Source organism: Podarcis raffonei, chromosome Z (assembly GCF_027172205.1).
Source record: "Podarcis raffonei isolate rPodRaf1 chromosome Z, rPodRaf1.pri, whole genome shotgun sequence".
In the NCBI taxonomy this organism is placed as follows: domain Eukaryota; kingdom Metazoa; phylum Chordata; class Lepidosauria; order Squamata; family Lacertidae; genus Podarcis; species Podarcis raffonei.
In genome coordinates, this window is record NC_070621.1 from 48,882,354 (window position 1) to 48,895,666 (window position 13,313).

The 13,313-nt window shown below is 43.6% G+C and overlaps 1 protein-coding gene across 10 annotated transcripts in view; it reads right to left on the bottom strand.

The window, feature by feature from the left end:
* KLHL13 (kelch like family member 13) overlaps positions 1 to 13,313 on the bottom strand; it is a 71,475-nt gene that overhangs the window by 5,385 nt on the left and 52,777 nt on the right. For all 10 annotated transcript variants that reach the window (XM_053374751.1, XM_053374747.1, XM_053374749.1 and 7 more), the window contains 2 exons: positions 9,145 to 9,940; positions 1,568 to 1,681 (listed from right to left, as the gene is read on the bottom strand). In XM_053374751.1, the coding sequence (XP_053230726.1) occupies positions 1,568 to 1,681; positions 9,145 to 9,940 (910 nt within the window). The remainder of the gene's footprint in view (positions 1 to 1,567; positions 1,682 to 9,144; positions 9,941 to 13,313) is intronic.

Consider the following 13,313-nt stretch of genomic DNA (forward strand, 5'->3'; position numbering starts at 1 on the left):
GGTTTCTTAATTTGGGTTTTTTGTTGAGGCATAGGATGTGCTTGGGAAGAGTTGGGAAGAGCAGGGGAGGCTCTACTTGCCATGATTCGGGGCAGGGGGAGGGAAGGTGTGGGAGGCGGGGCAGGCCAGGTAAGGGGCACAGGCTGTTGGTGACTGTGCCGTGCGCTAGCCCCTCCTCCAACCTGGGGAATTATGGTTGCCAGACCATGGGTCTGTGAATGCTGTTGCCGAATGCTAGGTTGGCTTGGAGTAAGATCTGCTTCATCCACCAGTATCTTAACTCTGCTGCTGTAGCAGATGAATCTCAAGAGATGTCCAGAGCACTCCAGAATTTTGGAGTACAGTGGTACCTCGGGTTAAGTACTTAATTCGTTCCGGAGGTCTGTTCTTAACCTGAAACTGTTCTTAACCTGAAGCACCACTTTAGCTAATGGGGCCTCCTGCTGCCGCCGCACCATTTCTGTTCTCATCCTGAAGCAAAGTTCTTAACCTGAAGCACGATTTCTGGGTTAGCGGAGTCTGTAACCTGAAGTGTATGTAACCTGAAGCGTATGTAACCCGAGGTACCACTGTACATTGTCAGCAATATGCTGATGACACAAAACTCTATTTTTCCTTTACATCTGCAGGTGAGGCAGTGGATGTGCTGGACTGTTGTCTCGTCTTAGTAATGGACTGGAAGACTGCCAACAAATTGAAGTTCAATTTAGATAAGACTGAGGCACTGTTAGTGGGAGGTAGCCTGCTCTTGATGGGGTTACACTCCCTCTGAAGGAGCAGGCACATAGCTCAGGGGCACTCCTGGATCCATTACTGTTGCTTCAGGTTCAGCTGGCCTCAGCAGAGTGCCTTCCATCAGTTTCAGCTGGTGTCCCAGCTACGCCCCTATCAGGACAGGGATAGCCTAACAACTGTTGTCTATGCTCCGGTAACCTCTAGGTTAGATTACTGCAACATGTTATACGTAGGGCTGCCTCTGAAGACAGTTTGGAAACCTCTGCTGGTGCAGAATTCAGCAGTCTTGTTGCGCACTGGGTCAAGGCCATTTGAGCATATTACACTGACCCTGGCTTGACTGGACTGGCTGCCAATTATGTTCTGGGTCCAATTCATAGTGCTGGTTTTAACCTATAAAGCCTTAAATGGCTCAGGACCACAATATCCCAAAGACCGCCTCCCCCCTATTTATTGTTGGGATCATCGTTGGAGGCCCTTCTTTGTGTGCTTTCTCCATGAGAGGTCCAGAGGGTGCCAGCACAATAACAGGCCATTTGTGGAGTGTTCTCCCCATGGAATCTTGCCTGGCACTTTCATTATGCACCATTACATGACAGGCAAAAACATTACTTTTCAACAAAGCCTTTGGCTGATTTACATCCTGTATGCTCTAAAATGTTTTGTGGGAGGGAGGGATTATTGGTTTCTTTTGTTCTTGTTTTTATTATGTGTTTTTATTACTCTGAGATTGTTGGATGATGGGCAGTATACAAATTTAGAAGAAGAAGAAGAAGAAGAAGAAGAAGAAGAAGAAGAAGAAGAAGAAGAAGGTGGTAATAGGAAGGCTTACCTGAAATATACATCAGCCCCCCATACACTGTTCCGGCATGGCCATAGTGAGGCTCGTTCATTTTTGCTACGTAGCTCCATTCGTTCATCCTTGGGTTGTAGCATTCCACTGTGGCTATGTAGAAGCAACAACAAATGAGCAGAGTGAGACATTTTAAAAGCAAAACCCACTGGGTTATGATTTCTCCCTTTCTTTCCCCCCGGATTACCCTCCACTCTACTTAGATCTAGCATGAAGGCAGTCTAAACTCTAATCATACCTGGAAGGGGAGTGCTGTTCGAATCCTGAAATCATTATCTTTGGAACAAATGTTTCACAGACCTATGCATCAGACCAACCCAGGTGGGAGGTGGAACCAGAGCAGGGGGAAGGTACTGGGGGAGGGGGAATAATGCTGGTTGTCAACAGTACAGATCACAAGTGGATGACTAAAAGGAAGGTCACTGGGGGCTTAGGCAAGAACCATTGCAGTTGGACTATACCATAACAATGTTTGGAAACACAAGGTTCCCGCTATGTATAAGCATCTAATTATCATTTGTAAGGCATCTTGCTAGGGCTTTGCCTTGAAAGATAGCATGTAAGCACTTTAAATAAAATATTACGTGTGATGCATTTTTAAGAGGTGTTCCCCTAACACCTACTTCAGTGTCTTTTTAGCTCCAGAAGCAGACCTTTCTATTATTCCAGGCCTTCTGATATTAAACATTAATATCTGTCAACTCTTTTCATGTGCTAAATTATCTATTGCTGGCGGCCAGTGTTAGCCTTCCTTTTAGGCTGGGTTTGGGTCTTGGTACTGAAATTGATTGTATTCTTGAGTTTTTAATCTAGAGAATGCATTTTATTATTGTTGTTGTCGTTATTTATTAAATTTCTATATCACCTTTCATCAGAGGATAACGGAGGTACATTACATTACATACTGAGGATCTGGGAAGAGGAGACGGAAAGCACAAATAGGCACCACAATTTTGCAAAAATATGCTCAAAAAATAATTCCAATTAGCAGCTGACAAAAAAAAATTACCAGTAGCTTTACCAAAAGCACAATCTTGTCCAGGTTTTTAGTGGGGGGAGGAGAAAACGAAGAGATCTAATATGAGGCTTTAACAGAGTAGGGTGTTTTTTGTTGTTGTTTGATTTGTTTTAGCAATAAGGAACATCCTGTACAGAACAAGGCAGATGGTTACGCAGGTGCTAGATAGCTATGAAGCAGTTCTTCAGCACCAGCCATTTTGTCTTGCTCAGGGAAGAACGACTCAGCCCTCCGCACAACAAGGTGCATTAAGTGACCCTGTGATTTGGTGTTTCTACTTCAAACTGCTGAATGGTATTTCAATATGGGAAATGCAATCACTCACGGCCTTTCAGAACCACCATTATTTTATACTTCTAATTCTTTCTGCTACTGACATGAATGCAGACATACAGAAACCTTCCTTTTATGTTTGCTGTCAGGGAAGAGTTAGAAGTTTTCAGTTTATCAGAGGGAGAAAGCATTCCCCAAGGGGGGAAGGAGAGCAATGAATCTAATAGAAGGTAGCAAGAGGAACAACAGGGAGGGACCGGCTGTTCCCAGGAAAGGCAAGGGTTAAGTTCTAGCTCAGATTGGGAGGAGGGGAGATACAGGCCAGCTCTACCCAGGAGGGTAGGAAAAAGAGCGGGAAAGCGAAGGGAAGGGCGCCTTCGCCATTTTGAGGGTGGCTGGTCATGGAGAAGCAGAGCTCAGAAGGTATCTGAAAGAAGTGACTCTGAGGAATAATAGTTAAGAACTGTTTATAAGATTATTTTGTTAATACGCAATAAAAAGTTATAAAAGAACAAGAAGCGTTTGTGTGGTGATCTGAAGAGGACAACGACCAGGCCTGACATTTGCTTCTGACTAATGAACACACGCCTAGTGTGTGACCTCCTTAGCTTCAACACAGTTGTATCCACTTAACAGAGGGCAAAAATCAAAACTGCAAAAGCAAGTCATATGCAGTCACATTGGCCTTTACATACACCACTGTGAGGGCAAGGGCATTCAAATATAAATACGTCTCATGGGATATCATAGCAGAAAGCATCAGAATTCTATGGCGTCAGATGCTACCCACTGGTAAAACGAAAAAATAAATAAATCCTGCACTCAGAAAAAGTGCAGACAAGGTTCTAGACAAGCCTTTTTCCTTATATGCTACTATTCTAAATGCTGAGAATTTCTTTAAAAAGAAAAAAAGGTCGTGGCCTTTCAACCACATACCTGTAATTTAAAACGATACAATCCAAACCATATTCTACAGCTAATTTGAAGCATCATCCACAGTCATTCACTGTGACTCCTCCCCTCACAAATTTCTATGGAGGGAGACATAGAGAAATATAGACTCACAGGAGCAAAGAAGGGAATGTGCACTGTCATCCAAAGGACTACAACTTCACGTTGTGTGGCTTGCATCATAGAATGCTCCACAGAACACATGTTTGCTCCACGTCTGTGAGAAACATATTTTTAGTGCTTAATTATGAATATTATGGAGGCACTTTTCTTCCACAGTTTTAAGTGCCTGCTAAAAGCTTTGTTTCAGCTAGGCTATCTGGAAAAATAAGACAAAATATGATATTTTGCTAGGAGCCATGTGTAAAGGCAGATAATATATTCAAACAGAAATTCCCACTTTTCCTTTTAAGCAAAGACCTATTCTCAGACTCTAGCTTGGACATAAAAACTTTATTTTTCATATCCCCCTCCCTGCTGGATCACATATTTAGCACCCTTGGCCAGAGATCACTTCTATTTCACAACTGTGAATGCCAAATAGATTTTGATGTTCAAAAACCAAACCCAGCAAGCCTCCTCTGGCTTCCCTCTGTTCATAGGTAGCAGTGGAGCAATTAGTGGTCCTGGTTTGGTTTTCATTTTTTAAGGATTTCAAGATGGCTCATTTTGTGCCTCCTTTGGTTCTCTCTCCTTTTGTAGAATACACAGGCATTATAATCTCTGTGTGTCGACTCTCTATATTATAGCAATTTGATATCTACACTTAATGAACAATTTGGAGGAGGGCAACCTGCACTGACAGTGCCCTGGAAAAATACCAGGGAGCTAAGATTACATTTATCCGAAATATCTCATTCTCTCTATCGGTCCCACTTCATTTTCAAAAGGTAAAATAGTTGCTAGTCACTTGGAATACGTCTCCACATCTGGTGCTCACAGGTCTACCAGACCACAATAATTTCAACTCCATTCCAACCCAAACCCTAGATCAGTTCACACAGCTGGTGCATTTTCTGCAAGGACACAGATGGCGTAGCTCTGCAAGGACTGTTTTAAACACACACACCCCTTGCGCAGGAAACCCACTTACCACCCATCCCCATTTTCTGTGACTTCACACAACCCACCATGTGCAGCCAATGCTTACAATACAAATCTGCTCTAAGCCCTCAGGTAGGAATACACAGCCTAAGGATTTATCACAGGAACTCTGGGCGCTAAGCCACCTTCCATAAGAAAAAGAGCAGACTGACAATACCATACTGATACAGAGGGATGGCTCCAACTATGATAGCAGCTCAGAAGAAATGCAATCAGAACACCTAGTGCAAAGACCATGGGGTCTCTGCAGAGGTTAGTGTTCTGCAGCCTAAAGAACACAGTCTCTTCATGCAGGCTTTGGGAAAACCTGACCCTCCAACTTGAAACATTTATTTATTTATTTATTTATTTATTTAAGGGATTATGTATCACTTTTCAGCTAGCACAAGAAAGCGGTGTGAATTATAATAGAACAAGAAAAAATGTAAAAGCACAAAATCATATAGGAAAGTAAGTGAGCTAGTGATCAACAGCTAGTGAAAATTTGATCACTTTCTTGACTGGGAGACTCCTAAAATATAGAAGTAACACACAGAACCTAGTGTATGTGCATTCATCAGGTCACCATGCTTCTGCAAAACACCTTTAGTGGACAGACAGAATGCAAAATTGAAGTTGACAACACATTTGCAGAGGGGTAGCTGAGAAAATTATGGCATAAACTTTCGTGGACTATACTTACAGCATCATGTTATCCTATAAGGCTGCATAAGACTGCCGTTTTCACAACATGACGACACTTAGTTCTTCATTTGAATAAGAACTAAGGGTGGTTTATCCATTAAAACTAATAACAATTGCACTTGTGGTAAGGTGCCTTTTGACAGCGATGAGCAAGTCAATTTTACACAATTCCCGTTTGCTAAGACACATTCTTTAACTTTTAAGGTCAGTTTGTAACATTCCCACAGTAACATTCTGAACATGTGTATACTGCATGTATCACTAAGCTGCTTTACATATAAGCATGTGCACAAAAACCTATTCTGCAGTTAGTCTTTTAGGGAGTCAGTAGATTTAACTGCCCCAATTCACACCCTTACCAAGCTGGCAATTCCTTTTTAGTATGAGGGAGCTGGCACTATCCTCCCACCCACTATGTACAAATCTCAGCATGTAAGAAAGGGACTGTGCACGCAAATCCCATGCATGTATCAAGCCAGTTCACATAATCTTCCCACTATCACCGGGTGTGTGGGTGTGTGTGTGTGTGTTTAAATAACTGCAGATATTGGGCCACAATGCAGAACCATCAAGTCTGTGCATGGTCTAAGACAAGAACCTAGGTCTGCTCTTCCATGTCATAAAGGTGGCAAGTGTATGAACCAGTTCTTTGATCACCCTGTTGAAGAGAGAAACACCATGCACTCACTATCAGAGGCTGGTTGTTTCTACAAGCTTTGCCACACTCTTCAGCCTTAAAGGTAAAGGGACCCCTGACCATTAGGTCCAGTCGTGACCGACTCTGGGGTTGCGGCGCTCATCTCACTTTATTGGCCGAGGGAGCCGGCGTACAGCTTCCGGGTCATGTGGCCAGCATGACTAAGCCGCTTCTGGCGAACCAGAGCAGCACACGGAAACGCCGTTTACCTTCCCGCCGGAGCGGTACCTATCTACTTGCACTTTGACGTGCTTTCGAACTGCTAGGTTGGCAGGAGCAGGGACCGAGCAACAGGAGCTCACCCCGTCGCGGGGATTCGAACCACCGACCTTCTGATCGGCAAGTCCTAGGCTCTGTGGTTTAACCCACAGCGCCACCTGCGTCCCAGTTCTTCAGCCTTAGGGGCTTTCAAAAATGTTTTCAGGCTGTTTGGGTCCAGGTATAAAAGTTTATGAGGGGAGCTACTAGGCACTAAGGCCACCTACCAGCTTTGGGATGCAAGAGGACTGGATATTGTTAACTAACCTATTTAGGCTCACTGAGATTTGCTATATTTAAAATGATTTGTTAATGGTTGAATTGTGTGTTACAGAGCTAAAAATATTGGATGTGCGTCGAATATTACAGCAGACAATGCAGTTAGCTTGTTGTAATCATATTTTGACAGGTTTTCCACTTTCCACGGCGTTATTCTATGTATGACTAGTGATGGCCTTTGGCTACACAATAAAGAGGTGCAATTCACTATAGTGAGATTATACCTTTTATTTTATTATGACTTTTTTTATCTAGACTGATTATTTTCTGCAAACCATTCTGAGCACAAAGGTATCTCTGGAAAACATGATATATAAATAAACTAGTTCCAGCTATGTTGCAACCGACCAGCACAGACGAATGCTCTGCAGTGTTCCTGGGACTCCAGGTACACACACCTGCTGCCCTTAACACATCTTGCCTGAAACCCCCCAGCTTAGTTTAGCTGGACAAGGCATGCCCATAGTCAGGGGACTCACTCCTCAAGTGACAACATAGCCCTCAAATCATCTAACCATCCTAGATTATACTCGTGGCTGAATCCAAATATATTTATTTTCCAAGAATGTGTTCAAAACCAGCTTTCTACAGCTTGGTGCCCTCCAGATGTTATGGACTACAACTCTCAACAGCACCAGTCAGCATGGCCAGGGCAGATGGCAATAACTGGCTATTAGTCATGGTGGCTTGGCTCGGCCTCTGTATATGGAGGTATTAATACTTCTGAATACCAGCTTATGGAAACCATAAGAAAAGAAAGTTTTCTTCTGCTTGAATCCTATTTGCTGGTTCCCCATGAGCATCTGGTTGGCCACTGTGAGAACAGGATGCTAGACTAGATGGACCACAGGCCTGATCCAGCAGGGCTCTTCTTATTTTCTTATGCTAATTGTAGTCCAAAATATCTGGAGGGTATCCAACTGGGGAAGGCTTCTCCCATCCAAAGTGGGGTCCATCTGAACAGCTTCTGTTGGAAAGAGGACTCAAGACATCGAAGCTGTGAAAACCCTGAAGGTCAGCACTGACAATGAGCATATTATCTTTCACTGATGAAAAGTGATAAAATAGGATTAGTTCAAAGTTGCACTCTTGTAGGTCGAGGTCAGTCCCACATGTGTTTGCTTGCTATGCTTTTGCACCAAAAAAGTGAACTCCAAATCCATTGTTCTCCTGCCATGTAATGTAATGAAAATGTACCCCTGTCCCTTCTGCTTATTTCTTTTATGACAGCAAGAGAAAGATCATGCCAATTCTCCACCCTTTTGCAGCAAATATATATGAAAGCAGCAATAAAAGTGAAAAATAACTTGTGATGCAATTAAATAAGAAGGGGGAGCATTTCAGCCACAGAATCAAAAGCGCAGTCAGCCACACACTGATTTTCATACAAATGGATCTGGCTCCTTACAGAAAATCGGTGCGGTTACTTGGCAATCCATAGAACATCCAAGGTAACTGTTTACGACAAGAACTCCGTGTCAGGACATATCAAGTAAGAATAAATTAAATGAGGAACATCATCAAGTGATATAGAATACGTGGGTGGTTTCACCTGCACAATTTCATTATATACATAGCTGTCTGCATTCTGCACTTATCAAGGAGATGCCAAGTGAGCAGAAACAGGAATCTTGGGCTACAATCTTTTACTCATACATCTGGGAGTAAGGGCCACTGAACTCACTAGGACTCACTTCTGGGTAGACATCCACAGGATTGTGCAATTTGCACAATTACTTCCACTGTCTCACAGAAACCAACACAATTCCACAAGCAGAATTTCACAATGTCACCTCATTGTCCTTACAAATCAGATGGCGAATGTAGAGGTGAACACATGGGTTATATTTTGGCATGGTGGATTTGGTAATTCAATAATAATCTCCTGATACACACTTCTTAACACATTACAACCAAAAACATTAAAAAATAAAAACAAGGTGCCAGTGTGGTATACTGGTAGAGGGCCAGACTTGGACCAGGGAGACTGGAGTTCAAATCTCCCACTGAGCCATGAAACTCATTGGGTGATCTTGTACCAGTCACTGCTTCTCAACCTAACCTAGCTCACAGGGTTATTGTGGGGGGGGGGGGCGGGCAAAATAAGGAATAGGACAACCATGTTTGCCATCTTAAGCTGCTTGGAGACAAAGAGTGGGATACAAATACAGAAAGTAAGTAAGTAAGTAAGTAAGTAAATAACGAATTAGTTCTTATTTGCATACAACAGTAAATAATTATTGCTGTACAAGTCAGGAAAGGGGGATTTTTTGGACCAAGGTGAAGACTTACCTAACTCACCAGCTGCGTTTCGACCACCAACAGCATACAGATGTCCTTTGAGGGCACTTAGGTGGAAGAAGGTTCTCTTTTCGTTCAAAGAAGCCACCTGCATCCACTTATTATACCGAGGGTCAAACCTAAACACTGTGTCAACCGCTGTCTTTCCTTTCGTGTCATAATTGCTCTGTCCGCCAACAACATAGAGAAAGTTCCCAATAACAGCGATGCCATGCTGGTAGCGGGGAGCGTCCATAGGTGCCAGAGACCTCCACTCGTGTGCTTTTTCATCGTACATCCGCAGCTCCTTGCTGACAACCAGCTGCTGCCGGAGCACTCCCCCTAGCGTGACCAGGTGAGTGCTGTCCGAACGGATGGCCGTCCTTTCCGACTGCATCACTGGCTGCATGTAGGGCATCATTTGGTAATTGCTGGCTTCCAAGAGCAAGTTGACGCAAGTGTTGTCAGTCCTCATGAAATCCACAGTTTGGACGTAGTTGATAAGATCCTGCGGAGTCATCAGAGGGAACCGGATGTTTTTCATGAGTTTTGCTGCGCATTCCATCCGTGGCTCCTCGTACCGCAGCCAGCGGCAGGCAGCCTTGAAAAGCTCCAGCTCCGTGCAATGCTTAAGGCTATTACTTGAAAGGACAAAGGCAAGGCGCTCAAAGGGGAGTTTCACAAACTCACCAGTACTTAACAGTGCTGGGAAGTTCTTGAGGATGAAGTTGTTCACATATTTATCCACTTCTGTGAGGTTGTACGTGTTGGCAATCCGCCCCACTTCGACACAGTTCTCTAAGGAAACCTATGATAGGAAGAGAAAAGTCACTTCCTCCATTTTAAGCTCTGGCTTTATGTTCACCTGCACATTACAGTAACACAAGGGTTGCTAATGTAGACATACCACTATACTCAGTGTGTTTTACACAAACTGTACATTTCTTTGGATTGGTGTGTGCAAGTGTGGACCCAGCTAGACTGTGGAGAGATGTGCAAAGAGACTGTCCATATAAAGTATAAATAGACATTATTGTGGGAAGATGGGAGGTTGCCTTATGCCAAGCCACACCATTAGCCCATCCAATTCACTGCTGTCTACACTAACAGCAGCTCTCCAGGGTTTCAGAAACAAGTCTTTTCTTGCTGTACCTGGAGATGCCAGGGGTTGAACCAAAGATCTTCCTCTGTCAGGAGCACCTTGTGGCACAATGGGTCAGCGTGTCTGGCTGAATGAGAAGGTTAGTGGTTCAAGCCCAGCCAGGGACAGATGTGAGCAGGATTTCTGTATTGAAAGGGGTAGAAATAGATGACCCTCAGGGTCCCTTCCAACTCTACAGTTCTGTGATTCCTCTTCTGCCCTCCCAGGACAAAGTCCTGCATTTGGTTCCTGGGGCTGCGGCCATGACATTCTTAAGAGCCTTCAAGATGAGCCAGTCATTTCTTATTGCTTTGTAAAAATTTTTAATGCATTTAAGTTCTATTATACTTTTGCTATACACTGCCTTGAAGTTTTATATGAGAGGGTGAGCTATAAACAGTTTTATAAATAAAGCAAGTCATTAAAGGCCACACATCCTCCACAGCTCACACCTCACACTTACTCCTTCCTGCTGCAGGAAGCCACCCTACCTGGCAGCTCTTCAGCTGTTGGGATCAGGGGTCCTTCTGGTTCTGGGACTGATGGCTCAGCTACCCCTCTAAAACCTATAACTGGCACTTTTTACTTGCACTGAAGAACTGGCTCTCCTCCAATTTTTTCTCCCTCCAGCCCCCGCTTTTATGAGTTGCAACTCTCTTGAGTGCAAGAGATGTAATTTTGTTGTTTTCTTAAAATCCAATATGCTTTAGGAACCACTTCTCTGAGCCCAAGGAAGTATGTTATGGTGGATTTTATTCAACTATACAGTGGTACCTCGGGTTAAGTACTTAATTCGTTCCGGAGGTCCGTACCTAACCTGAAACTGTTCTTAACCTGAATCACCACTTTAGCTAATGGGGCCTCCTGCTGCCACCGCGCTGCCGGAGCACAATTTCTGTTCTCATCCTGAAGCAAAGTTCTTAACCTGAAGCACTATTTCTGGGTTAGTGGAGTCTGTAACCTGTGGAGTCTGTAACCTGAAGCGTATGTAACCTGAGGCGTATGTAACCTGAGGTACCACTGTATTCCTGCATTACAGCATGCTGTTAGCTTTCTCATTCCCAACTGACAGATTCCCAGTAAATTACCAAATTACTATTGGCCATTGCTCACGAGGCCCACAGAACAGAAGAGTATAACTGATTGGGTTCTCCTTAATTATTTGAATTATCTTATTAGATTAGCTTGCTACATGGCTTCATGTTTCTGCTAGGAAGCTCTTGAGACTGAGCAAAAATCTGAAACATGCATGCTTAAGAAGTCTTCAATTTCCATACAACTTTATTACAAGTAATTACTTATGCAGCTGTAATAGTCTAACTATGCACTGGACGGAAGGCGAAACAGCAATAATATAGTGCAGCTTGAGAAATACCATCAAATTATCAGAGTACACTTTAAAGTTTTAACAAGAACGCCAAGCAAGGCATTAGAATGCTGGACATGAATATAACCAACATCTCAGAATCCAGTTCATGTCCAGCACTTCGGGCAAAATTATATTTGCAGAATTCAACAACACACACTAGGTGGATGCATGTGGGGCTGGGGGAAGGCACTCAACCTCAGCAGCCTGCTTTTAAAACTAAGAAGAGGATGAGCAACCTTTCATGATTGGCTGTTTGGAGGACAATCATTTTTAAAGGGATTTTAACATCCCAAGAGCTGGTGAAATGATGTTTCACACCACTGCTTTATACAGAAAAACATGAGCTGAACGGGTAAGTAATTATTCCATGAGAGGATGATGGAGCAGTTCAGCACTGCTAGAACTGATCACAACACCCCAAACAAAAATCCAGCAAAGGACAAGAGGGCACCACCCAAATCACTGAAAGCCATTCTGAGTCACTCAGGTGGGCACTAAGCCACTAAGTGTGGCATGTTAACTCCTCCTGTTTAACTTATTCTCCATTAACTTTCCCCTCTCTCTGCACCCCACTGAACACTATGCACAGCTGTGCCTCCATCTTTGTTAGCTCTCCTTCTGAGCATCTCTTCTCTTCAAACACAGAGCTCTCTTTTCTGCACCCCAGGCTACTTCTACCCATAGGCATCTCTGCACTCTTTGCTCTGCTACAGGTTGCTGCATCCTACGTCCTCCACCCATGTCTCTGCACCCCTTACTCTTCTTCCCAAAGCTTTACTTCTACTACTGCTACTACTACTGTCAAGTCTGCCAGCCAGAGGACACAAAGCTTTCGCTCTCCTGGAGATTTCTACAGATGCAGGCAGGCTAGCCAGCAAAGGTGAAAAATGGGTGAAAACTCCAGCATGTGCTTTGAGTCCAAGGAGAGAAGCAACGTCCTCCCATCCCTATTGCCAAGAAACATAGAAGGCCAGAGAGAGGGTGATCACAGAACTCCCCCACCCATGGGTCCAAATACTGTTTGGGGGGGGCTGCAACCTTTTGCAACTTTAGGGCCTTCATTCTGTTATTACTGAAGAACTAGCAAAGAGGGGGAAAGGAAAATTGAATATAGTTTTTCCTGTAATGTGGCAGAATCCTCTCTGCTGCAGAGCTTAGACGCACAGGGAAGGGTGGCAAAGAGTGTCAGATACAGCAACTGCAGCTAAAATGAAAAGCTAGAGAGATAGGATAACTAATGACAGCAGTCCCATATAAACAGAGCTGCAGTTGGGAAATTTTGAGAAAGAAATTGAAAAAGGAAGAGATGCCAGCAGTTAATGGGCTTGCAAGCGTAACCAACGCACAGATAATCCTGTATCCTCACTGCTAAACCCAGGGATAAAATGTGTGGTTTGTTCTTTACCTCTTGGCTGTCCTCTGGACCCCACTGTCCAGGCAACCAGAATTTATATTTCGTTTTCTTCATCTGAGATTTCAGACTGCCTTCAGAATTGGAATCCTAAGTGACTGACCTCTAATGGGAAATTTGAGGACTTAAACACATTAAGTTCCACTCAGTTAGTATAGGTAACCTAAGTTAGTTGTGTCCATTAGATTAAGTCTACTCTGAGTAGAACTAGCACTGGATACAATGCAGGATCTAGGATTACATAACTCTTAACAGAAGAC